At 42.6% G+C, this 26,242-nt stretch overlaps 1 protein-coding gene across 2 annotated transcripts in view; it reads right to left on the minus strand.

Annotated features, from left to right (window-relative positions):
• Nucleotides 1-26,242, minus strand: part of xkr6a (XK, Kell blood group complex subunit-related family, member 6a) — a 464,827-nt gene that overhangs the window by 44,978 nt on the left and 393,607 nt on the right. For both annotated transcript variants that reach the window (XM_078212945.1, XM_078212946.1), the window contains exon 2: nt 371-567. In XM_078212945.1, coding sequence (XP_078069071.1) covers nt 371-567 — 197 coding nt within the window. The remainder of the gene's footprint in view (nt 1-370; nt 568-26,242) is intronic.

Below are 26,242 nucleotides of genomic sequence, written 5' to 3' on the forward strand. Positions count from 1 at the left end.
AACCTGGGGGAACCAATCAGGGAGCAGGGTGGGGGATCAGCTTGGCAAGCACGGGCTACTGTACTCAGAGTCATCTCGGGAGCTGATTGCAGCCACAAGGCTGCAAGCCTCTGCGTAGTTTTAACCTGTAAATAAACAAGTTGTGTTTTCCCTAAACTGGTGAACGAGCATCGTTACAACAAACCACATAATTACATATTTTAATGTGCTATATGTCGTTGCATTATGTGTTTTGCAAGCAGACAAAGAAAAATGTGCCAAAATAGTGTGCTTTTAATCTTTGAAGATGTACAGCATAAAATGGACACTATCTTCATAAATCACTCGGTGCAGAAAAAAATGAACACATATCTGTAACATTGAGACTTACATGGTAAGGTTTCTGCCTGGTTTTTCTGGATCATTATGCAGAGTTGTAGCACCAGCTGTGGCGCACTCTCCAGGAAAGTCTCCAGAAGGCGCAGCATGTTCACATCTGCATACTCGTACATCATGGCCCAGTAAAATCGACGCTGGTGTTCGTTCTTCCTCCTGCTCTGAATGCCCAAGTACATTGTTCGGATATACCTGAAAAAACAAGATTTAAACTAGAGCGCAATGCACTTCAGAAATGTCACTACAGAAAACTGGGATGACTGAATCATCTTCTGAATTCATTGATTTGTCAGCAATTTTCAACCAAAAATGAACCGGTTATTACCATTGAACCAGGCACCATAGAAGGGAAATTTCCAACAGGTAAATCTGGTGGATACCCATTTTCCCACTTGATTTAATGTTCCAGCAGGCTGTCCAGCAATCCTACCCAAAACAAGCTAGAGGCAGTTTAAGTCTGAAATTCAGAGACCGATGCCAGTTGTAAAACACAACACTACAAATGGGCAGAACATGCACCATGCACGTTAGTTCCAGTTCAATTAGTTAAACAGTCTAACTAGTTGCCTTAAAGGAATCTCTGGAGACCACACAGAAAAGGTACATTTTGTTTTAAAAGACTACACCAAGAAAACTGCAACATGAGCCTCACAGTTCAATGTTGCAAATGGCTTATAAGGAGATGAATGCAGACTCGGACATTGTAGGGATTGTATGGTTATAAATCTGCAGCTGATCAATAATTTCACCTGAGATGAGAGTGCAGGAGTCAGCAACCTCAGATATGGGTGGCACACAAGATGATTGTCCAGTCTGAGCAGCCAGAGCCGCAGACCTGACACACTGGTTTAAAAAAAATCAAAACCCTCACAATATTTAAGAATTATTTAGGTAAGCACTTGAAATGCCATAGTATACAAGGCTACAAACCAAGTGCTGGAAAATGGGACTAGAATAGAGAGGTGCTTGATGGCCGATGCCATCACGATTGGCCGAAGGGCTTCTTTCAGTGTTGTGAAGCTCTATGACTCTGAGTTTTTATAACTTTCTGACCCTCTGCCAGCTTGTTCCTGCCACCCAAAATCAGAGCTAACCAGTCAGCCAGTTCCGCAGAGAAGGCAGCCAAATTTCCACCAATCCTTAATCAGTAAACTGCAGTCGAGCTCCCGTTTAGTGCTTGCAGCCTGTTAGAGAGATGCAGTTCAAGCCTGCTCTCGAGAATGGTTTCAATATTGTGGATGCACCGTGCATTTTAGGCTGAAGTTGAAAATTTCCACCCTCCCCTACCACCAAGTAATTTCCAAGTTTGGCAGCAGAATATTGGCACAACAGCAGATCAACGGCTGTTTATAAACGCAGCCCAAATTTCCTGACCATTGATTTCAATTGAGCAAGGTGTATAATGGAGGGGGCGGGGCAGGGGGGATCAATATACACCATTGCTGAAAGTAAAATCACAACACATAAATAATTTTTACAGTCACCACCACTCATACCACCCACACTTACAGTGGGCAAACCTCTCATAACTATTTCTCATCAGCATACAAGTTGTGGAGTTACTGATATTGTATTAAACACATTGGCTATTTTGGGTAATTCAATAAGTTTTCACAATTTGTTAAAATGCGATTAACTTAATCACCCTCTATTTACCACTTTAAAGGCTTTGATTATTTCAGGCAACTTGAAAAGTTTGTTAATTTTTTTCAGCTTCCAACTGTAATAATTAGAAACATGCGGAATAGGAGTAGGCCATTCAGCTCCTCCACCCCCTCTCTCATTCAATTATATCATGGTTAATTTGTGCCTCGACTTCCTTTAACTGCCTTTGCTCCATATCTTTTACCTAACAAAAAAATCTATCTATCTCAGTGTTGAAAGGTCCAATTGTCCCTTGGGGAGATGGTGTCTACAAGCCATTAAGTTCAAAAGTGTTTTTTCATCCCACTCCTGAATGTTTTCACTCTGATTTTAAGATGATGTCCTCTGTCCTTGATTCCCCCATCAAAGAAAATAATTCTATTCTATCTACACCATCAAATTCTTTAAACAATTTAAACAAGTTGAGCAGATTACCCCCAATTGTTGTCACTCAAAAGAAAGCCAAGTTACTGCAAGATACTTAGGCTCAAAGGACCGAATGGCCTACTCCCTCTCCTATTTTTTATGTTTTCTATTCAACTATTATATACAGACTGATTGTCTCAATAGTGCAGACGAGTCATACTCAGTCACTCTTTATATTGGGAGCATGTGAAATAGTGGCTGAGCAACAGAATTGCATGTATTTATTGTAGGGACCTGAGTTTTATTGTTGTGACTTTGCTTTGGGATGCTGATGACTCAAAAGTGAACAACGTGGAGCTGGAAAATTGTATCGCGTTGACCAGGTATGAGAGTAGTGGGGACTGTAAATTCAAATCTTGTTTTACAAGGCTGATGAGTGGTATGTGATTAAAAACAGAGTCACATTCAGAATTAGCAACACAAATGGCATAAGTGAATTTAACTTAATTAAACAATCTAAGTTTCATTTGGTATCACAGCATTACACCACTGCACAAGACACATTTAAGTACAATAACTTAACATAGTCAAAATATTCCATTGATCATTTCAACAGCTAATAAAATATTACAGTATTGAAATAATCAGTCGACATAAATCTTACACTCGTGACAAAACCATCTTTCATAGGCACGGAGTTACATAGGGATTAATCACTTAATATGGCTGGTTTTAAGCAAAAGTATAAATAATGTGAAAGTCTATTAAAATATCAAATTAATGCTAACAACTGTAGGGCACAATCCACATAGATGTGCATTGTCAAATTCAGTCATCTTTAAACATAGAAAAATTAATGAGCCCTAAAGGCTTTCTGATATAGGTTTTGTTCATTCGTCCATGATAGGAAATGAAACTTATTCTCTTGTGGAAAATTGATGTTTTCCAGGCACCGTTAGGGAGGAGTTTTAACCCTCGGGAGAGCTGGATTGAGTGGGAAAGCAGAAATTTAAAAATAACCTAACTCCAACCCAGCCACCTGAAGTTTTAATGGGAATGTCTCAGGCAACAGGTGGCTAATCCACCCTCAGCAGGCAGGCTGATCATTGACGTCTTTTAATGAGGACGTGGGCCTTCATTTTAATTGGATTTTCAGGTTTAGCGCATGAGGTTGAGGATCCCGCGCCTCCAGAAACCTGGCAGAAAAAATGGGTTGTGAATGGCTACATTACTGAAGTAAATACCTTTACTACTGCTGGTGAGTCAGGAAAAGCAGTAGCAATTCTTCCAGGCCCAGTAAACAAACCTGCTGATGACTGGGCCCATGTGAACAGATGACCACCAAACCCTTAACAACATCCAATCTGCTCCACCCATGCCCAAAAATGTCCCACCCCTCACAATGTCCAATTTACTCACCAACCCAACTGACTGTCGGTCACGGTTATCAGCATGGTTCTATGAAGGGAAGTAACAACAAGGTGGATAGTGGGGAGCCTATGGACGTGATATACCTAGACCTCCAGAAGGCATATGACAGGATGCCACATAAAAGACTGATCCAGAAGGTAAGATTGCAGGGGGTGGAGTACTAGTTTGGATTGAGGATTGGCTGACTAACATAAAGCAAAGGGTTGGGATTAATGTGTCCTTCTCTGCCTGGTGAAATGTAACTAGCGGGGTGCCGCAGGGATCAGTCCTCGGACCTCAACTGTTTACAATCTATATAAGTGATCTGCAAACCGGAAGAGAGTGTAACATAGCAAAATTTGCGGATGATACTAAAATAGGTGGGAAAGCAGGCAGTGAAGAGAATATAAAGATTCTACAGACGAATATCGATTGGCTGGGAAAATGGGCTAAACTTTGGCAGCTGGAGTTTAATGTGGATAAATGTGAGGTTGTCCAGTTTGGCAGAAAAAATGGAAAGACAAATCATTACCTAAATGGAAAGTAGATTCAAAATGCGTCCGGGCAGAGGGATTTGGGTGTCTTTGTTCATGAATTGCAGAAAGTCGATATGCAGGTGCAGCATGGAATAAAAACGGCAAATGGGATGTTGCCATTTATTGCAAAAAGATTGAGTATAAAGGTAGAGAAGTGTTTTTTATAATTGTATAGGGTGTTGGTGAGACCACATCTGGAATATTGTGTCCAGTTTTGGTCTCCTTATTTGAGGAAGGATGTGGTGGCTGTGGAGGCAGTTCAGAGCAGGTTCACCAGATTGATTCCAGGGATGAAAGGGTTGATGTGTGAGGAGAGATTAAACAGTTTGGGATTATACTCGCTGGAGTATAGAAGGATGAGAGGGGATCTGATCAGGGTATAGAAAATGCTAAAAGGGATTGATAGAGTAAATGTAGACCAAACGTTTCCTCTTATGGGGCACTCTAGAACAAGAGGTCACAGGTATAGATTGAGAGCTGGTAGATTTAAAACTGAGATGAGGAGGAACTACTTCTCGCAGAGGGTGGTGAATTTGTGGAACTCACTGCCCCATAGCACAATGGAGTCTCAATTGTTGAATGGTTTCAAGAGGGAGATGGACATATTTCTAATAAAGAAAGGGAAAGAGGGATATGAGGAACAGATGGGGAGGTGGATTTGAGACCAGGGAGAGATCAGCCATAATCTGATTAAATGGCGGAGCAGGTGTGAAGAGCTGAATTTGCCTGCTTCTGCTGCTGATTCCTATGTTCCTATGTTCCACTGATGCATGCTCACATACTTAGTCAGAAACTAAAGGTACTTATTAATAAAGAAAAACTGTACCAAGTCCAGCAGCTTCCCCGGCTGCCCAGTCTCTACATGTCTAGGAACCTTCTTTTGTAGTTCCGCAAGGAACTACAAAAGGTCGCGAATGTAGCCCAATCCATCACGCAAACCAGCCTCCCATCCATTGACTCTGTCTACACTTCCCACTGCCTCGGAAAAGCAACCAGCATAATCAAGGACCCCACGCACCCCGGACATTCTCTCTTCCACCTTCTTCCGTCGGGAAAAAGATACAAAAGTCTGAGGTCACGTACCAACCGACTCAAGTGATGGAAAAGGATGAGTGGTGTCCCAAGGGTAAGGTGTTGGATTGGGGGAAGGCTAACTTTATTGGGATCAGGCAGAAATTGGCAGCTCTTGATTGGGAGAGGCTGTTTGAGGGTAAATCCACATCTGGTATGTGGCAGTCTTTTAAGGAACGGTTGTTAGGGCTACAGGACAAGCATGTGCCTGTAAAAAAGAAGGATAGGAAGGGTAGGATTAGAGAACCGTGGATAACCAGGGAAATTGAGGGACTGGTCAAAAGGAAAAGAGAGGCGTATGTTCGGTCCAAGCAGCTAAAAACGGAGGGAGCTCTGGAGGAGTATAATGAAAGTAGGAAAATACTCAAACGGGGAATTAGAAGAGCAAAAAGGGGTCACGAAATGTTCTTGGCAGACAGGATTAAGGAGAATCCCAAGGCATTTTATTCATACGTTAGGAACAAAAGGGTTGTAAGGGAAAAAATCGGACCTCTCAGGGACAAAAGTGGGGACTTATGCTTGGAGCCCAAAGAGGTAGGGGAGATCCTAAATGAATACTTTGCGTCGGTATTCACTAAGGAGAGGGATGTGTTGACTGGGAGTGTCTCGGAGGGGAGTGTTGAACCGTTGGAGAAAATCTCCATTACAAAGGAGGAAGTGTTAGGTTTGTTAGAGAATATAAAGACTGACAAATCCCCAGGGCCTGATGGAATCTATCCAAGGCTGCTCAGGGAGACGAGAGGTGAAATAGTTGGGCCTCTGACGCAAATCTTTGTCTCGTCACTGGACACAGGTGAGGTCCCAGAGGATTGGAGGATAGCCAATGTGGTCCCGTTATTTAAGAAGGGTAGGAAGGATAACCCGGGTAATTATAGGCCGGTGAGCTTGACGTCCGTGGTGGGGAAGTTGTTGGAGAAGATTCTTAAAGATAGGATGTATGCGCATTTAGAAAGGAATAAACTCATTAACGATAGTCAACATGGTTTTGTGAGAGGGAGGTCATGCCTCACGAACCTGGTGGTGTTTTTTGAAGAAGTGACCAAAATGGTTGACGAAGGAAGGGCCGTGGATGTTGTCTATATGGACTTTAGTAAAGCATTTGACAAAGTCCCTCATGGTAGGCTAGTGAAAAAGGTTGGATCCCATGGGATAAAGGGGGAGGTGGCTAGATGGGTGGAGAACTGGCTTGGTCACAGAAGACAGAGGGTGGTAGTGGAAGGGTCTTTTTCCGGCTGGAGGCCTGTGACTAGTGGTGTACCGCAGGGCTCTGTATTGGGACCTCTGCTGTTTGTGATTTATATAAATGATCTGGAAGAAGGAGTAACTGGGGTGATCAGTAAGTTTGCGGACGACACAAAACTGGCAGGACTTGCAGATAGTGAGGAACATTGTCAGAGGCTACAGAAGGATATAGATAGGCTGGAAATTTGGGCAAGGAAATGGCAGATGGAGTTCAATCCTGATAAATGCGAAGTGATGCATTTTGGTGGGAATAATGTAGGGAGGAGCTACACGATAAATGGAAGAACCATAAAGGGTGTAGAGACGCAGAGGGACCTGGGTGTGCAAGTCCACAGATCTTTGAAGGTGACGTCACAGGTGGAGAAGGTGGTGAAGAAGGCATATGGCATGCTTGCCTTTATAGGACGGGGCATAGAGTATAAAAGTTGGGGTCTGATGTTGCAGATGTATAGAACGTTGGTTCGGCCGCATTTGGAATACTGCGTCCAGTTCTGGTCGCCACACTACCAGAAGGACGTGGAGGCTTTGGAGAGAGTACAGAGGAGGTTTACCAGGATGTTGCCTGGTATGGAGGGGCTTGGTTATGAGGAGAGATTGGGGAAACTGGGGTTGTTCTCCTTGGAAAGACGGAGGATGAGGGGAGACTTAATAGAGGTGTATAAAATTATGAAAGGCATAGATAGGGTGAACGGTGGGAAGCTTTTCCCCGGGTCGGTGGTGACGTTCACGAGGGGTCATAGGTTCAAGGTGAAGGGGGGGAGGTTTAACACAGATATCAGAAGGACATATTTCACACAGAGGGTCGTGGGGGCCTGGAATGTGTTGCCGGGCAAGGTGGTGGAGGCGGACACACTGGGAACGTTTAAGACTTATCTAGACAGTTATATGAACGGAGTGGGAATGGAGGGATACAAAAGAGTGGTCTAGTTTGGACCAGGGAGCGGCGCGGGCTAATTGTTCCTGGTTTCTCGTTTCAAGGCTTCATTCTACGATCATCTTGCTGGTGCCAGTACAGAGTGAGACTGCGGATAGTTGGGAACCTGTCTCGGGGGCAGGGAATTCATATGGTGTTCGTGGAAGTGGAAATGACTAGGGTTGGGAAGCATTTTCCGATCGGGGCCATTGTGATCTCCTGGACTCGTTTCGATCGCCTCAGGGGGTCGGAGAGGAATTTCCCAGATTTCTTTTTCCCCATATTGGCCCTGGGGTTTTTCACTCTGGGTTTTCGCCTCTCCCTGGAGATCACATGGTCTGGAATGGGGGGGTGGGGGTAAGTTAATAGGTTGTAATGAACAAAGCATCGTAGCTGTGAGGGACAGCTCGGTGGATAGGATATTGGTATGTAGATAGGCTGGAAAATTGGGCGGGGATCCTGGATTCAGGATTCAATCCTGGACCAGGGAGCGGCGCGGGCTTAGAGGGCCGAAGGGCCTGTTCCTGTGCTGTATTGTTCTTTGTTCTTGTTCTTTGTTCAAGAACAGCTTCTTCCCTGCTGCTGTCAGATTTTTGAATGGACTTACCTTGCATTAAGTTGATCTTTCTCTACACGCTAGTTATGATTGTAACACTACATTCTGCACTGTCTCGTTTCCTTCTCTATGAATGGTATGTTTTGTCTGTACAGCGCGCAAGAAACAATACTTTTCACTGAATGTTAATACATGTGACAATAATAAATCAAATCAAATCAAATGTCATCTGCTGAAAATAGGCTCCACCCCTTAGGGTGATTATCCACACGATCCCATTTGATCCCTCAAGCCAGGTGATTCTCTTCTGCTGTGTTGTTCTTAAAGGGACAATCACCACAGACAGGAAACCTATTGCAAAATGTTTTAAATGTCAGGTTAATTTCTACAGGATACCTGGGAGACATGAGCTTCTGGGTCTCTCCCTTGAAGATCTTTCCCCATGATCTGTTGTTCAAATATCAAGACCTCAATCTCTGACTTCATTCATAGTTAACAATTATGAAGCAGCTTTTTTAAAATCCTCCCTGCACAACTAATAATGCAAGTCAACCATGATGAATATTCCACAGCAGCTCCAGTACAAATTCCTGAGATCAAAGTACCAAGCCAGTTTTTGCTTTTTGGAGCCAATGAACCTCAGGCAACTAAGCTGGGAAAATGTGGCAAAAAGCAGAAAATGTGAGCAAGTTAGTTATTTTGATATTGAAAGTCCCTATCTTCAGAAAGTCTTCTACATAACACACATGCCATGATTTTGTGCCCACATTTGCCGTAAACACAAATGGTGTCATGGGCACAAAATATCGCATGACTCGGAAAACGAGAATCTCGCTGGTGAGATTCTTATTTTCAAATTCTCCCCACACCCCCGTCGGTGACATTACGAGGATCCCACTCGGGAAGGGCAGAAACCTCATTTCAGTACATTTAAATATAATTAGTGGGCTTCCCCACGATATCATTCTCGACATTAAGAACTTGCCCTCATAAATGTGACATCACGTTGGCAAGATTTACAACTGCTTTTTAAAAACATGACCCAGGTGAAGAGAACCCGCTGGGGGCACACAGCTAATTATAGCCCCTGTCTGCTGGGGGCACTCAGTTAAGTATAGCCCCCGTCTGCTGAGGGCACACAGGTAAGTATAGCCCCCGAGGGTAGAGGGAAATGCGCAGGCAATATATCCCCCCAACTAATAAGGGGGAACACTCCACGCTCCCCCCCCACCCCGCCCCCCTGCAAATGGAGCTCCCCAGAGGGGTCCCCAAGATATCTCCTGGCACTGGAGTTGGGCTGGCCATCTCCGGAAAGAGATTGAGGACAGCCATAGGGTTGGCTGAATGTTCTGGTGAGCTAGGTAAAAGATTGAAAAACAATTTAAAACAATGTTTTAAATCAGTGCAGAGAGAGAGATGAGATTTCATTTTAGAACATAGAACATAGAACATAGAAAAACTACAGCACAAACAGGCCCTTCGGCCCACAAGTTGTGCCGAACAAATCCCTACCTTCTAGACCTACCTATAACCCTCCATCCTATTAAGCTTCATGTACTCATCCAGGAGTCTCTTCAAAGACCCTATTGAGTTCGCCTCCACCACCACTGACGGCAGCCGATTCCACTCGCCCACCACCCTCTGTGTGAAAAACTTGCCCCTAACATCTCCCCTGTACCTACCCCCCAGCACCCTAAACCTGTGTCCTCTCATAGCAGACATTTCCACCCTGGGAAAAAGCCTCTGAGAGTCCACCAGATCTATGCCTCTCAACATCTTACACACCTCTATTAGGTCTCCTCTCATCCTACGTCTCTCCAAGGAGAAAAGACCGAGCTCCCTCAGCCTATCCTCATAAGACATGCCACTCAATCCAGGCAACATCCTTGTAAATTTCCTCTGCACCCTTTCAATCTTTTCCACATCCTTCCTATAGTGAGGCGACCAGAACTGAGCACAGTACTCCAAGTGGGGTCTGACGAGGGTCTTATACAGCTGCATCATTATCCCCGGACTCCTAAACTCAATCCCTCGATTGTTAAAGGCCAGCACACCATACGCCTTCTTAACCACCTCCTCCACCTGCGGGGCCGATTTTAGAGTCCTATGGACCTGGACCCCAAGGTCCTTCTGATCCTCTACAGTACTAAGAGTCTTTCCCTTTATATTGTACTCCTTCATCCCATTTGACCTACCAAAATGGACCACTACGCATTTATCTGGGTTGAAGTCCATCTGCCACTTGTCCGCCCAGTCTTGCATCCTATCTATGTCCCTCTGTAACTTCTGACATCCCTCCAGACTATCCACAACCCCACCAACCTTTGTGTCATCGGCAAACTTACCAACCCATCCCTCCGCTTCCTCATCCAGGTCATTTATGAAAATTACAAACAGCAAGGGTCCCAGAACAGATCCCTGGGGCTCACCACTGGTGACTGACCTCCATTTAGAAAAAGACCCATCTATACACACTCTCTGCCTCCTTTGGGCAAGCCAGTTCTGGATCCACCAGGCAGCAGCCACTTGGATCCCTCTCACTTTTTCTAGAAGCCTTGCATGGGGACCTTATCGAACACCTTGCTAAAATCCATATAAACCACATCTACCACTTTCCCTTCGTCAATGTGTTTCGTCACATTTTCGAAGAACTCCACCAGGCTCGTAAGGCACGATCTGCCCTTGACAAAGCCATGCTGAGTATTCTTGAGCATACTAAACCTCTCTAAATGCTCATATATCCTGTCTCTCAAGATCTTCTCCATCAGTTTACCAACCACTGAGGTTAGACTCACCGGTCGGTAATTACCTGGGCTATCCCTATTCCCCTTCTTGAAAATAGGAACCACATCCGCAATCCTCCGGCACCTCTCCCGTCTCCATCGACATCGCAAAGATCATCGCCAGAGGCTCTGCAATCTCTTCCCTCACCTCCCACAGTAACATGGGGTACATCCCATCCGGACCCGGCGACTTATCTATCTTGATGCCATTCAAAGATTCCAGCACAACCTCTTTCTTAAAATCCACATACTCAATCCTTTCAGTCCATCGCACGCCCGTGTGCGTGACAATAATAAATCAAATCAAAATAAAATTATTGTGCACCATTAGGGTGAAAATCCTTGGATACAAGTCTCATTTGACCACAAGTAATTCTGGAATTAATCCATTTACATTTTGGGGCAGTTTCACAAGGCATGTGGCACAAGGGGTTTGGCGGGGGGGGGGGGTTTATTTTTAAAGGAAGTTGAATTGCAAAAGCAAATACAGCCTCTGAGGGGATCAGTTAGATAGAAAGGATAGGGGACAAAGGGATAAACGGAAGCAGTTTGAGGGATCCGTGAGCCTCTCAGCAGCCACTCCAAGTGGGTGCAACAGGTAAGAGGAGATTGGATAGAAGATTGTGAATGTGAGGTAACAGGGGAGGCAGTAGCATCATGGTATTGTCACTGGACTAGCAACCCAGACACCCAAAGGCAATGCTCTGCGATCCCTGTTTCAAATCCCACCACATTTTAAAAGATTACGGAGAGGGAGGAGAGATTCCATTCCAAAACAGCATGCAGAGAAAGGCCAGATTACATTTTAAACAGTGCAGAGAGAGAGCAAAGAAGTTATTTTGAAATAGTGTGGAGATAAAGTAGTGATTTCAATTTAAAGCAGTGAGGAGAGAGATGCGTGATTTCATTATAAAATAGTGCAGTGAGAAAAGAGATTTCATTTTAAAACAGCAAGTAATGAGATACAAGGGACACGATCAACCGTCATGGTTAGCCGGTAAGATAGGGCAAGGGGTGAAAAATGGGGTTTGCGCCTGGTTTCTTGACCCTTGCGATCTTTCCAGCCCCGTTTTGCTGGCAAAATCAGCCTTGTGCCTTTCTGATTTCAATATTAATGACATGATTAACATGTCATTAACAAGTCCAGGGCGCTATCGTCCGGGCTCACTTACCTTAGCCCATTTACTGGTCAAGGTCCTTGTCCCTCTACCTGCAGTCGTAAACCCTTGCCCTTCCTCCCATCTCCCCCCCTCTTCATGAACAACCGTTCACATTGCTACCCTGATCTTCATCAGGCTACTCCCCACCTTCTCCTGCACTCTACCCCCAGTCAAACTTCAGACATTTGTTGCAGTGACTGCACGAGTCCCCCAGCACAGTGCTGTCCTGATAGACAGTGGTATGTGGCATCAGGTGGAAGGAGACCCTTGTACTCTCCAAACCCAGGTTCAGTACTGATCCGAGATGGGGGCACAGGAATGTCCGTGGGTCCAGGAGCACGTTGCTGTTCATGAACACCAACTGGCATGGAGATGGAGGGCAAGAACTGGCCTGTCCTGGCAGAGTTGTGTATCGTGTATCAGGAGCAGCGCAGCACTATGGCAGTATTGCACTCACCCCAAAGTCTCTTGCAACCTGAGGATCACCTGGTGAACATCACTTCTTAGCAATTGGGTATTCAGCCGACATAATTTCCCCCTGGCATGACACAAGATTGAAAGGCCTGATGGGATACCAGTGGTCAGCTGTTTTAAGGAGCATTCATGAGATGCAAATTAATGCAAAAATGTTCACACCACCAGACAGCAGGAAAACCCTCTATTAACACACCATTGGAAGAATTCCAACTCTTTGGCTCCCACTGGATTCTTTGTTCTATCCCACCACCAAACCCATCATGGGAGGATGAGAGAATTCCAGCTACGGAATTAAAGGTTTTATATCTGAATGTGAGCAACCATCACAACAAATGGATAAATTATTAGCACAGATAGAAATGGATATGTATGACCTGATAGCCAATGCAGAGACATAGATGCAAGGTTCCAATGACTTGGGAATTAAATATTGACATTGGTATTTCACATTCTGAAAAGACGAGAAGGTAGGAAAATGGAGTGAGGTAGCTTTGTTGATTACTCATGCCATTAGTACAGCTGTGACATGATCTTAGCTCAAAAGAGCAAGATGTATTTATTGACTACAGCTCAGCCTTCAACACTATTATTCCCACGAAACTCATTTCTAAACTCCGTGGCCTGCGCCTCGGCATTTCCCTCTGCAACTGGATCCTGAACTTCCTAACTCACAGACCACAATCAGTAAGGATAGGCAACAATACCTCCTCCACGATCATCCTCAACACCAGTGCCACACAAGGCTGGGTTCTCAGCCCCCTACTATACTCCTTATACACCTATGACTGTGCGGCCAAATTCCGCTCCAATTCGATTTTCAAGTTTGCTGACGACACCACCGTAGTGGGACGGATCTCAAACAATGACGAGACAGAGAACAGGAATGAGATAGAGAATCTGGTGAACTGGTGTGGCAACAATAATCTCTCCCTCCATGTCAACAAAACGAAGGAGATTGTCATCGCCTTCAGGAAGCGTAAAGGAGAACATACCCCTGTCTACATCAATGGGGATGAACTAGAAAGGGTCGAGAACTTCAAGTTTTTAGGTGGCCAGATCACCAACAACCTGTCCTGGTCCCCCCATGCTGACACTATAGTTAAGAAAGCCCACCAATGTCTCTACTTTCTCAGAAGACTAAGGAAATTTGGCATGTCTGCTACGACTCTCACCAACCTTTACAGATACACCATAGAAAGCATTATTTCTGGTTGTATCACAGCCTGGTATGGCTCCTGCTCTGCCCAAGACGACAAGGAACTACAAAAGGTTGTGAATGTACCCCAATCCATCATGCAAACCAACCTCCCATCCATTGACTCTGTCTATACTTCCTGCTGCCTCGGCAAAGCAGCCAGCATAATTAAGGGCCCCACGCACTCCAGACATTCTCTCTTCCACCTTCTTCCTTCAGGAAAAAGATACAAAAGCCTGAGGTCATGTACCAACCAACTCAAGAACAGCTTCTTCCCTGCTGCTGTCAGATTTTTGAATGGACTGACCTTGCATTAAGTTGATCTTCCTCTGCACCCTAGCTATGACTGTAACACCAAATTCTATCATAGAATCATAGAAACCCTACAGTACAGAAAGAGGCCATTCGGCCCATCGAGTCTGCACCGACCACAATCCCACCCAGGCCCTACCCCCACATACTTACCCACTAATCCCTCTAATCTACGCATCCCAGGACACTAAGGGGCAATTTTAGCATGGCCAATCAACCTAACCCGCACATCTTTGGACTGTGGGAGGAAACCGGAGCACCCGGAGGAAACCCACGCAGACACAAGGAGAATGTGCAAACTCCACACAGACAGTGACCCAAGCCGGGAATCGAACCCAGGTCCCTGGAGCTGTGAAGCAGCAGTGCTAACCACTGTGCTACCGTGCCGCCCCATTTTTTAACCCTACAGTGCAGAAGGAGGCCATTCGGCCCATCGAGTCTGCACCGACCACAATCCCACCCAGGCCCTACCCCCACATACTTACCCACTAATCCCTCTAACCTACACATCCCAGAACACTAAGGGGCAATTTTAGCATGGCCAATCAACCTAACCTGCACATCTTTGGACTGTGGGAGGAAACCGGAGCACCCGGAGAAAACCCACGCAGACACGAGGAGAATGTGCAAACTCCACACAGACAGTGACCCGAGCCGGGAATCGAACCCGGGCCCCTAGAGCTGTGAAGCAGCAGTGCTAACCTTCTGCACTCTCTCGTTTCCTTCTCTATGAACGGTATGTTTTGTCTGTATAGCGTGCAAGAAACAATACTTTTCACGGTATGTTAATACATGTGACAATAATAAATCAAATCAAATGTAAAATAGTTTGGGTGGAAATAAGAAATAGAAAGTTAAGAGAACACACTTGTGGAAATAATTTATAGGTCCCTAACAGTAGCTGGATAAAGGAGTAACTGCAGATGTGGTGTACTTGGATTTCCAAAAGGCATTTCATAAGATGCCACATAAGATCATACCTTCAAAACAGAAATGGTTCAGGCACAGTCAAGGTATATTTCCTTAAATGGGAAAGGTAGGGCAAACACATCCAGAGATCCCTGGATGAAAAAGGAAATAGAAATTAAGATAAGGAACAAAACATGTGCTTATAGGTGTCAGGTGGAAAATAAAGTTGAGAACCAAGAATAATACAGAAGGTGCAGCTGGGAGATGAAAACACACATTATTTGGTGGCTGTGTCTGGATGTGCAGATTGAAGAAAAAGTGGGACAGTGTCAATCCTGTGTACAAATAAGAAATACTCTACTGTTGTCTCCTTTACACCTTTCGATGTGGCCTAAAATGCCATGGTAATGATTGCACGTAGATTTTGTTGGTCCACTTGAGGGTTGCATGTTCTTAGTCATAATTTATGCACAAAGTGGCCAGAAATTATTATGCAATCTACTACAATTGAACAAATCATTGAAGAATTTGACAAAATTTTGCAAGATTTGGTAAACCAGAACAGATTGTTCATGATAATGGTTCATAGTTTACTTCACAAGAATTTGAGGATTATCTCCAAGTAAATGGTATTCAGCATATAAAATCCTCATCTTCTCATCCATCAAGTTATGGATTAGCTGAAAGATTTGTGCAATCCTTGAAAACATTCTTTAAAAGCTTCAAGAGACCAAGGTTCATTATCACGCCATGTGAATAGCTTTTTGGCATCTTAAAAAAAAACTATTCATGTGACTGCCCAAGTCCACTTGCATTCCTATTCTTAAAAAGGAAGTTGAGAACTGTGTTTGATTTATTACCTCCAGAAACTTCAGAGAGTGTACAGAGTCAACAACAATTTCAAGTTGCTAGATGTGAAGTGACAACAAAACAATGCTCATTTCAACAAGGTCAAGTGTTAGTTAGGACATTACAATTAGAAAGAGCCAGCATGGATTTCTAATGGCACCTTTAGATGAAGAAGAGACACACAGACTCGAAACATCAACTCTGTTTCTCTCCAGACAGATGTTGCCAGACCTGAGTTTCTCCAGCATTTTCTGGTTTTTACCTCTCTCCAGGCCAAATGAACATTGGTTTTTCAGAATTTTATCGCCATTCATTGGATAGAGAGCATTTCCTTTAGAAATTTATCTAGAAACTCCAGGAAGGAATCAGAGAACTTGGGAACTTGCCCCCAATCATTTCTCAAAACTAACACTTTGCAGCTATCAAACATGCATTCATGTTTTAAATAGGCACCGAAACCCCCCAGAAACCATATTCCCAATACGATCAGCATGTCAATGAGATATAAATGCAATTTGGTCTCACACTGATGGCATTGGGAAGGCTTGCCATTTGCCTCACCCCTTGCCCCACACCCATGCAAATCCACTGCCAGTTAAACTTTCTTGTATAGTTTGTCACATAAATCAAGATAGGTCACTTTCTTAAACTGGTATTGCCATTCCTAATGAATACTCTTGTGATGGATCTGATTTCAAGCTGTCCACATTTTGTACATTGTACTGACTGATTCAACCTAACCACAGACAAGTCTGCCTGACAATAAATACATATCTGCTTTTAGCGGAAAAGAAGTCAGGAAGTGCAGAGAAACAGAATTTAGGATTTCTGGCTGAATTTACTATCTCTTGAAGCTCCGTTAGGGCATCCTAGAGGGTCTATGAGGTCAACAGTTTTTTTGTCAGCGGCAGGCGAGCACGTACGTGCCACAAGAACTGTATTGTAAGAATTCAGCATTCTACATATTTTTTCTTTTGAGTTAGGTTCACTTTGAAGCACATTATTTTCATTGCTGTAACTAACAGAATGTTTCTGCGATGTTTCCTTTAAATAGCTGACACTATCTCCGTGAAAGTTAGAATAAGAGTTCCCAGAAGATTGTTGATATTTGTGTTAAACATTCAGACAAAATAATGAAAACCACTGCACTTTGCTAATTACTTTTAAATCTTACGTTTCTATTCATTTTTGTGGTTTGCTGTACAGGGGTAGCTGACAAAATTAACTTTACTCTTCAAATCATGAGTATAAGTGTGTTTTATTTTTTTTAAGAAAGTGTGTACATTTCTATTCTGGAATTTGCACTTTTTAAAATATATAAATCTCACTTTCGAGCTCATTTCCTCTCGTTCAGGTATCTTAGAATCTTAGAATCCCTACAGCACAGAAAGAGGCCATTCGGCCCATCGAGTCTGCACCGACCACAATCCCACCCAGGCCGTACCCCCATATCCCTACATATTTACCCACTAATCCCTCTAACCTACGCATCCCAGGACACTAAGGGCAATTTTAGCTTGGTCAATCAATCTAACCCGCACATCTTTGGACTGTGGGAGGAAACCGGAGCACCCAGAGGAAACCCACGCAGACACGAGGAGAATGTGCAAACTCCACACAGACAGTGACCCAAGCCAGGAATCGAACCCAGGTCCCTGGAGCTGTGAAGCAGCAGTGCTAACCATTGTGCTACCGTGCCGTGTCAGATGGTGGCATCAGGCCATGTGATTAAAATTGTGTTTTCAATCTGCTGTAACTAGGAATCTAACCAAAAACTCCTCCCCATAAGAGTTCATGATCAAATTGCCTTTTTCATGTAGATCCGAAATGCATGCATTAATAATGCTCCATCAGGCACTCTGTGCCATCACATTCTCTATTAGAGCTATCTGTTTTAAAATATCTATAATGCTAAGATCAAGTGTAGTATCGACATGCTGTACTTGGTTGAAGTCATTAGGTTACATTTTAGCTTAAGTTGAAGCAATTTTTGAAAGCGGCATCTCGGCCTTTTGGCCAAGATGTAAATGAGATCAAGCCTTGGAGGAGGAGCTATGCCTACTCCAATCAGCTTGGATCATGTAGATCAAGCCCAAGACAGGAGGTGAGAGTCCTGTCTTGTCAGCTTGGATCGGGAATGTCTCAACTTGTTGAGACTCTGAATTGGACTTGATTTGTTTGAATTGGAATAAAAAAAAAAATTGGGTGCAATGTGGAGGTATAGACTTGATGTACTGATGTGGCTTATGTCCAATTTTCAAGTGGTTTTTTGGAACAGGATAGACGTAACATTGTTGTGGCATTGTGGCTATTCTAAATCTTAGGTAATTTATTAGAGAAGTCTTGTAGCACTGAGACAACTATATTTAATTATTACTAATAGATCTCCCATGAGCAGTTTAAACTGTTGTTTCTAACATTAATTGCTGTCCCAAAAGCAGGCTGAACTTGACAGCAGGTCACCCAGCTCTACAGCAAGTTTACTCAGTTAACAGACCACATGACTGAAACAAACAAGAATGTTAGACAAAGGGATGCAAGTGGTGGAAGTGTTAAAGCAACTGCCAGCATTAACAATGTGGCTTCTATTATGAAATCACAATGACAACAGACAGTGCAAACAGCCAAACTCTTCACCACAATTTTTCAGAAACACCACATCCTGTTTCCATTAATTAAAAAGCGTGTTCAACCATGCTTTCTGGGCCGTATTTTAACCAATTTGCACTAGCTGCTGGATATTTCCAATCTACAAGATAGGAACATTGCTTTCCATCATTTATTTCCCGCACAAACTCAATGGCAATTCCTTGTGGGGAACAATTGTATAATTTTGCTGTATACATGTTGATTGGTCAAAGAAACTGAAAGGAAGCGGTGTCCCAAGTGATGGGGATGTTTTTTGCATGCTGCAGTGAAGCAGAACATTCTGAAAGTGATATTTTAATGCATCCTTTATGTTCACTGAAAGCCTGTCAGTTAACTCCAGTATAACTGTATGTATCACATGTCGGATCTGAAGAGAGTAATTTGCAGAACAAACCACAGAATATCATTGTCTATATTGCATCAGAAACCCCAGAAAATGGGTTATAAATAACTTACAGCTTCTTTTACTGTTTCACCACTTTAGTCTTGAGATATTGGCCCCCGACATTTACAGGTAGGTGGGAAGTGTACATGTGAGGTGGGGAAGATGTGGGGCGTTGCAGTGTAATGGGGTTAACTCAGCAAGACAGGGATGTGAGGTCCAGCCGAGTTTAACAACAGGATCTCAAAATAGTTTGTTTCTTCCATTTCCCCCATTGACTTCCCCAGCAAACAGCCAGATTGACTGGCTGCTGAATAGGGTAACCAGCAACAGAATGCCATAGTCAAGGACCATTTGAGGACAATCCACAACAATTGACATCTTGGGGCAGGCCACACACCAGGCTTGAGTCATGCTTGCATTCAACGTGAATCTGGAGGGAACTCTCCACTGATTAGAGTCAGAGCCAACACGAAGGAATAAGGTTGTGATTGCTGGAATTCAATCATCTCGAGGTGCGGGATACTGTTACAGGAGTTCCTTAGAGAAACGTCCCATGGTCAACTGTCTTCAACTGCTTCATCAGTGGCATTCCCTTCATTACAAAGGTCAGAAATGGGGACGTTCACTATTAATTGCACAATGTTCAGGATCATTCACAACTCTTTTAGACATTGAAGCAATTCATGCCTGCATGCAGCAAGACATGGACAACATTAAGACTTGGGCTGATAAGTGGCAAATAACATATATACAAACATATAAATTAGGAGCAGGATTAGGTCACTCAGCCCCTTGAGCCTGCTCCATCATGGCTGATCTGATTATAACTTCAACCCCACATTCCTGCCTACTCCCAATAACTAGTCAACCCCTTGTTAATCAAGAATCTATCGAGTTCTGCCTTAAAAATACTAAAACTCTGTTTCCACCACACTTTGAGGAAGAGAGTTCCCAAAACTCAGGATCCTCAGAAGAAAAATTCTCCTCTGTTTTAAATGGGTGAATCCTTATTTTTAAACAGCAATTCTAAATTATCCCACAACTTGTCCACATCCTTTCAAGACCTCTCAGGATCTTATGTTTCAATCAAGTCACCGCTTACTCTTCTGAACTACAGCCTGTCCAATCTTTCTACATAAGACAACCTGCCCATTTCAGGTATTAGTCTAGTAAACATTCTCTGAACTGCTTCCAGTGCATTTACATCCTTCCTTAAATAAGGAGTCCGATACTATACATAATAATCCAGATATAGTCTCAGCAATGCCCTGTGTAACTGAATCGTTACCTCCCTACTTTTGTAATCAATTTCCCTCTCACAATAAATTATGACATTCTATTTGTTTTCCTAATTACTTGCTGTACCTGTATTTTTTGTGATGTCATGCACTCTTAGAACACGCAAATCCCTCTGCAGCTCAGAGTTCTGCAGTTTCTCAACGGGTATAGACTGGGTGAGATTGTTGTCTTTTCAGGGTCAATGGGCTGAATGGCCTCCATCTGCACTGTAGATTCTATGATTTAGATAATATTCGTCTTTTTTATTCTTCCTGCCAAAATCAACAATTTCATATTTTCCGACATTATACATCATTTGCCAGACCATGACCCATTCAATTAACCTTTTGTAACACAGCAGGTGGCAGAGTTGCAAAGGGACCACGCTTCCTGCAGGTGTGTTTAATTTCCTCTCGGCCAGAACTACACAACAGGTTACCCAAACTACATTTCCCAGAAAGCATCACATAAACAGGAAGCAGAGGTGGGTTTAACGGGAAGGGGTGGCTGTCTCAGTGCCTGTAGAAGTAAATGGATTTGATGTTTGACAACCTGAGAGTAGATGTGTTTGACTATCTGCCTTTGGCATGACTTTATATTGGAATACGAACTGGGACTGGCTGAGAACCCAACCTTGGTAGGGCCTTACCTTTTCCAACATGGACTAAGTGACTCTGTCTGTGTTTTGCATTGATTACACTGGTAAATAGCTTAGGGTTAAAGATATATGGAAGATAATTAATGTAAAGATAGTGTTCAACAAAAAGCTAGATTTTTGGTTTGTTTAATTTCTGTATGATTTTGAAATGGTTCTGTTATGTGGAACAGACTTTGGGACAATAAATATATTGTAATCATGATGTTTACCTGAACTTTTGTGTTAAAGTGTGCTTACATTCCCTGCCTGTAAAGATCCCAGCGTTATGCAATGCTCTTGCCAGTGTTACACTATCTATATCCCTGTAAAACAGAGTCAGAAAGTCACTTAGTCCGTGATGGGAAAGGTAAGGCCCTACTAAAGTTGCTGTCTGTATGTCCCCCTCACAGCTTATTTTCCTTCCTACCTTTTGTATCATCAGCAAATTGAGTAACTATACCTTCTGTCCCTTCATCTGAATCATTTATATAAGTTGTAAAAAGTTGAAGTCTCAGCACTGATCCCTATGACACACTACTCTTTCCAACAAGAAAATGACCCATTTATGCCTACTCTGTGTTTCCTCTTAACTAACCAATCTTCTATCCATGCTAATCTGTTACCCCATATGCCTTGTGTTTTTATTTTCTATAATAACTTTTGATGCAGCACCTTATCAAATGCCTTCTGGAAATCCAAGTACAGTACATCCACCAGTTCCCCTTTCTCCATTGCATGTTATATCTTCAAAGAACTCCAATAAATTGGTTAAATGTGATCTCCCTTCCACAAAACCATGTTGACTCTGCTTGATTACCTTAACCCAAAGGTTCTAGCATCTTCCCTATGATAAACCAACTGGCCTATAGTTTCCTGCATTCCCTTTCTAAATAAAGGAGTTACATTAGCTATTTTTCAGGCTAATAGAATCTTCCCCAATCTAGTGAATTTTGGAAAATTAAAACCAATGCATCAACTGTCTTACTGGTCAGTTCTTTTTAGACCCTAGGATGAAGACCATCAGGACCTAGGAACTGGTCAGTCTGCAGATCCAACAATTTGTTTAGGTATCTCTTCCCGAGTGATTGTGACTTTCTTAAGTGGCTCCCTCCCTTCCATTTCCTCATTTATAAATAACTCAAGGATGACACTTGCATCTTCTGCAGTGAACACATGCAAAATGCCTGTTCAATTCATCTACTATCTCCTTATGTTCCATTACTAAATCCCCAGAGTCACTTTTCATAGGATCAACACTCAGTTTATTAACTTTTTTTCTTTTTTAAACATCTATAGCCACTCTTACAATCTATCTTTATATTTCTAGTTAGCTTTCTTTTCTTTCCTTATTAATCTTTGCTGTTTTTATGTTCTGTCCAAACTTCTGACCCATCATCCACCTTTGTGCAATTAAAAGCTTTCTCTTTAAATTTGTTTCTATCTTTAACTTTTATTGACCTATTCCTTAACCAAAATTGCCAGTTCACTTTAGCTAGCTCAGCTTTCATGCCTACATAATTGCCTTTGTTCAAGTTAAAATATTAATCTTAGGCCCACTCTTCTCTTCCACAAACCAAATGTAAAATTCAGTCATATTAAGATCACTGCTACCTCAGGGTGCCTCCACTATGAGGTGAGTAATTAATCCTATCTCTTTGCACAATACCAGGTTCAGTATAGCCTGCTCCCTGGTTGGCTCCTAGATCACGCTGTTCTAAGAAACTGTCCTGAAAATCTTCTGTGAATTCTTTGTCTCGGCTAATTTTGCCCGTCTGATTTTTCCAGTCTATATGTAGAGTAATGTCGCCCATGATAATCGCCGTACCTTTCTGAGAAGCTTCCATAATTTCTTCTTTGATACCCCGTCCTACCGTGTTGGGCGGGATTTTACGGTCTCGCCTGCCGCGGGATCGGAAATTCCTGTCCGAAATCAATGGATCTTTTGCTGGTCCGTCAAATTGTCTGTCCCGCCCGCTACAATTCCTGCGGGACCAGAAAATTTAAGCTGTTAGGGGAACTGCACACCACTCCCACAATTGACTTCTTGCCTTTATCATTCCTCATCTCTACTTAAACCTATATAACTAGTTTCCTGCATGTCGCAGTTGTTTTGTTTCCCCCATGTTGCTTTATGCTGCCTTATGGGCTCTCTCTTTCTTTTTGAACACCACACTACTTTGTGCACCGCACACATACCAAGCAATGATTATCTCTGACAAGAAAAGATCTCACCACCTGCCTTTGATGTTTAATAGCATTACCGTCACTGAATTCCTCACTATCAACATCCTTTGGGTTACAATTGACCAGAAACTGAACTTGACCACCCGTGTAAATACCAAGGCTACAAGAGCAGATAAGAGGCTGAAAGCTCTGCAGTGAGTAACACACTTCTGACTCCCCAAAGCCTGTCCTCCATCCACAAGGTGCAAGTCAAGAGGGTGATGAATACACTTTACTTGCCTGGATGAGTACGGCTCCAACAACACTTAAGAAACTCAACACTATCTAGGACAAAGCAGCCTGCTTGATTGGCATCTCAATCGCCACCTGAAATTTCCAATTTCAACCTCTGTTATCTCTGTGCAATGTCCATTTTTCTTGTTTCTGTAAAGTACAGTGTAAGGTTTCTTAACAAATCATAGTCCTTGTGTCAATTATGGACAAATCTCTGTGTAGTGAAGAAGGCCATTTCCGACCATTTAAACTCATTCTGCCAGAACAGATGCCCTACCATCTTCCCATTACAGTATCTCGCTTTTTTCTAAATGAATCCTGGCTTCAAAGATTTTCCCAGAAACCCATTCCAGCTGTGTAAAGAAATACACCTCACTTTGCCCTGGTTATCTGAAAGCACTGTTCCACATTTAGTTTATCCTGCTAAGTATATTACATATCATTATAATGGTCTCCCCTATGTTGACACTTTTCAATGTTATCAAAACCTTCCTCTTGCTCCTCCCTCTGAAAATGTCTCATCAATGTCTTTACCATTACCTCTTGCAACCTCTTGTTGCAACAATCAAAACTGCATGTAGTTTCACAAATTCGCTGTCATCTCACAGACTATTATGACAGGACATTTGTGTATGAAGTCTATGGCATATAGTAATGAACACAATACTGGTAACTTCGTATTAATGAGTTGGATAATTTCTACATGCAGTCACTGGCTTCCTACTGAGTAAAAAGGAGGCTGCTTGGGAAAATTTCAGTGCCATATTTGAGAGGAATCTGGTACCTCCGTGGCCACTAAAACTACAATTTCTAGCATGCTGCTGCCTGAGTTGCACCTCTAAGAGCAAATAGGACTATCCAAATTGACTCATCTCTCCATGATTCTGAATCCAGTGAGGGTAACTTGTGAATCTAAATTCCATTGTAACTACCAGGTTCATTGGTCTGCATACTTTAAGGACCTAACCTATTATTGATGCTGATTACAGCATATTATTCATTAAACTGCAGCCATTTTTTAAAATTTAGTGTTCATTTGGAGTTCATTCAATCCAGATTTAGTTTTCACATATATGCTAAAGGATCAGTGATATTTTGTAATTCTGTTGTCATTTCTTGTCTGCGCTCCATCAACTGAGCGTTCCTAATTGATTAATGGACACGTCCATTCAGTACAGCTTCAGCCCTTTTACAATAATTAATGACATGCATTACTGTTAACAATAATCATGTAGAAACCCTCCATTTCAGATTCTATCGCACCAAATAACATTATTGGGGTAACACAATCCACTCTCTGCCTCTTACCATTTTGACCTCTGCTACTGTACAAGCACTTTTTTAAATAGTAAATAAATCATATTCCAGATCTGGAAGTCTGGTCAATGGCTAATTGCCGTTCTTCAACAGTTAATATCGATAGCTTCAGAGATGGGTCTTGGTCAAATTACACTTTGAGATCCACTACATGCTTCTGCTAGGGGTCACAGCCCTAGAAAATCGCATTTTAATCCCAGTGTCAGGAATTCAACATGTTCCAAAATATATGATTGGAATAGGGGTGCTGTGTGTGTTTTTCTTCAGACAGACCAATTAGCAGAACAATAAAATTAAAATTGGTGTTGCCTAACTGTGGAATTGTCAGGATTAGACACAAAGGGCTGGAAAAGTTGAGAACTGAAAAAGAGCACCACTGCAGAATAAAGCTGGTTTTTCCCCAACTGAAGTGCTACATTAAGATATCATTTGCACCCATTGAGCACAAAATTACAGAAGCTCATTGATTTTAAATTTCAGGTTGCGGTTTAAATCTATATTTAGTGCGAAGGGCAGTCTGGTGTCAGAGCAATGAACGATCATCAAGAACTAAGAACCTGAAGAAAATGCAAAGTGTGTCGGTTGTAGCATGTGGGAATGGCTGATTGTAAATAGCAGTAATGTAATGCCAACAGTTCCTTCAAGAATTAATATTTCGGAATGAGGCAGTTACACAAAAGTGCAATAATCACAAAGGAAAGATTCTTATTTTCTGGGAAATCAAATGAACGCTGATTGTAATTACCTGTACTCAGAGCGAAGTGGAGTTTGTGAGCATTGAGGATCTGTGATCTGAAGGATGTTACTAAATATGGAATGGAATCATCAGTAAAGATTTATCAACAAATTGCCGAGTTATACAGGCCACAAAGGCTTGAGTCTGTGCTGAATTAACTGAACTCGGTTAGCTGGAGGCATTGCTATATTTGGTCCACAGCCCTAGGTTAGAGAGAGGAAAATTCAATCAGGTATCCCGTTTCTGAACACTGTCCAGCAACTAATGTTAGAAGCACGTATCTGTGAACACCAGACTGGACAAATAGTCCAAAAAAAAGGCTGAAGTCCCACCATATGCAATTCAGTTCAATAAACATGATAAAACATGTGATTGAAACAGTAAAATTAACCGTGAAACCTATTTGATTGTTATATGGACCCAACTTGTTTTCTAATGTCTTTCAGCCAAGGAAGCAAGTCTTAAGGTGACTCCAGTACACATTTTGCAGTTAACTCTTAATGCTCTCTGAACTGACTAGTAAATCACAATGGAGTTTAGTAATAAGGAAAAGTTGGGCACCTGACCCAGGCAGTGCATCAGGACAAGATTCAGACAACACTAAAATCCGAGAACTGGTGCCCTGTGGGAAAATCTTCCCACAGTCAAATAACAGCTTGATATACCAATCTCTGTTAGCCAATGTCCTAGATTCCTCAATTACCATCCATGAATATTCATTGTCTAACCAGCAGGATAGCTGCATCAGAGGTGCAAGCACAGTTAATTGGAAGTAGTCTTGACTATAGTTTCCATGAAATCTCATGGCTTTTAGTCAAATTAGTATAAAAAAAACAACTGGCTGACCGCGGCTAACATTTCACCTTTCAGTTTCCGTGCTCCTATATGTTTCACAACACTTGGGAGGAAACAATATCGGAAGAAAGAGTCCAAAATCTACTCCCATTGCATTCTTTGCCCTGCACATCAAGCATGGCTCGATAGA

The sequence above is a fragment of the Mustelus asterias genome, chromosome 5, assembly GCF_964213995.1.
Source record: "Mustelus asterias chromosome 5, sMusAst1.hap1.1, whole genome shotgun sequence".
NCBI lineage: Eukaryota > Metazoa > Chordata > Chondrichthyes > Carcharhiniformes > Triakidae > Mustelus > Mustelus asterias.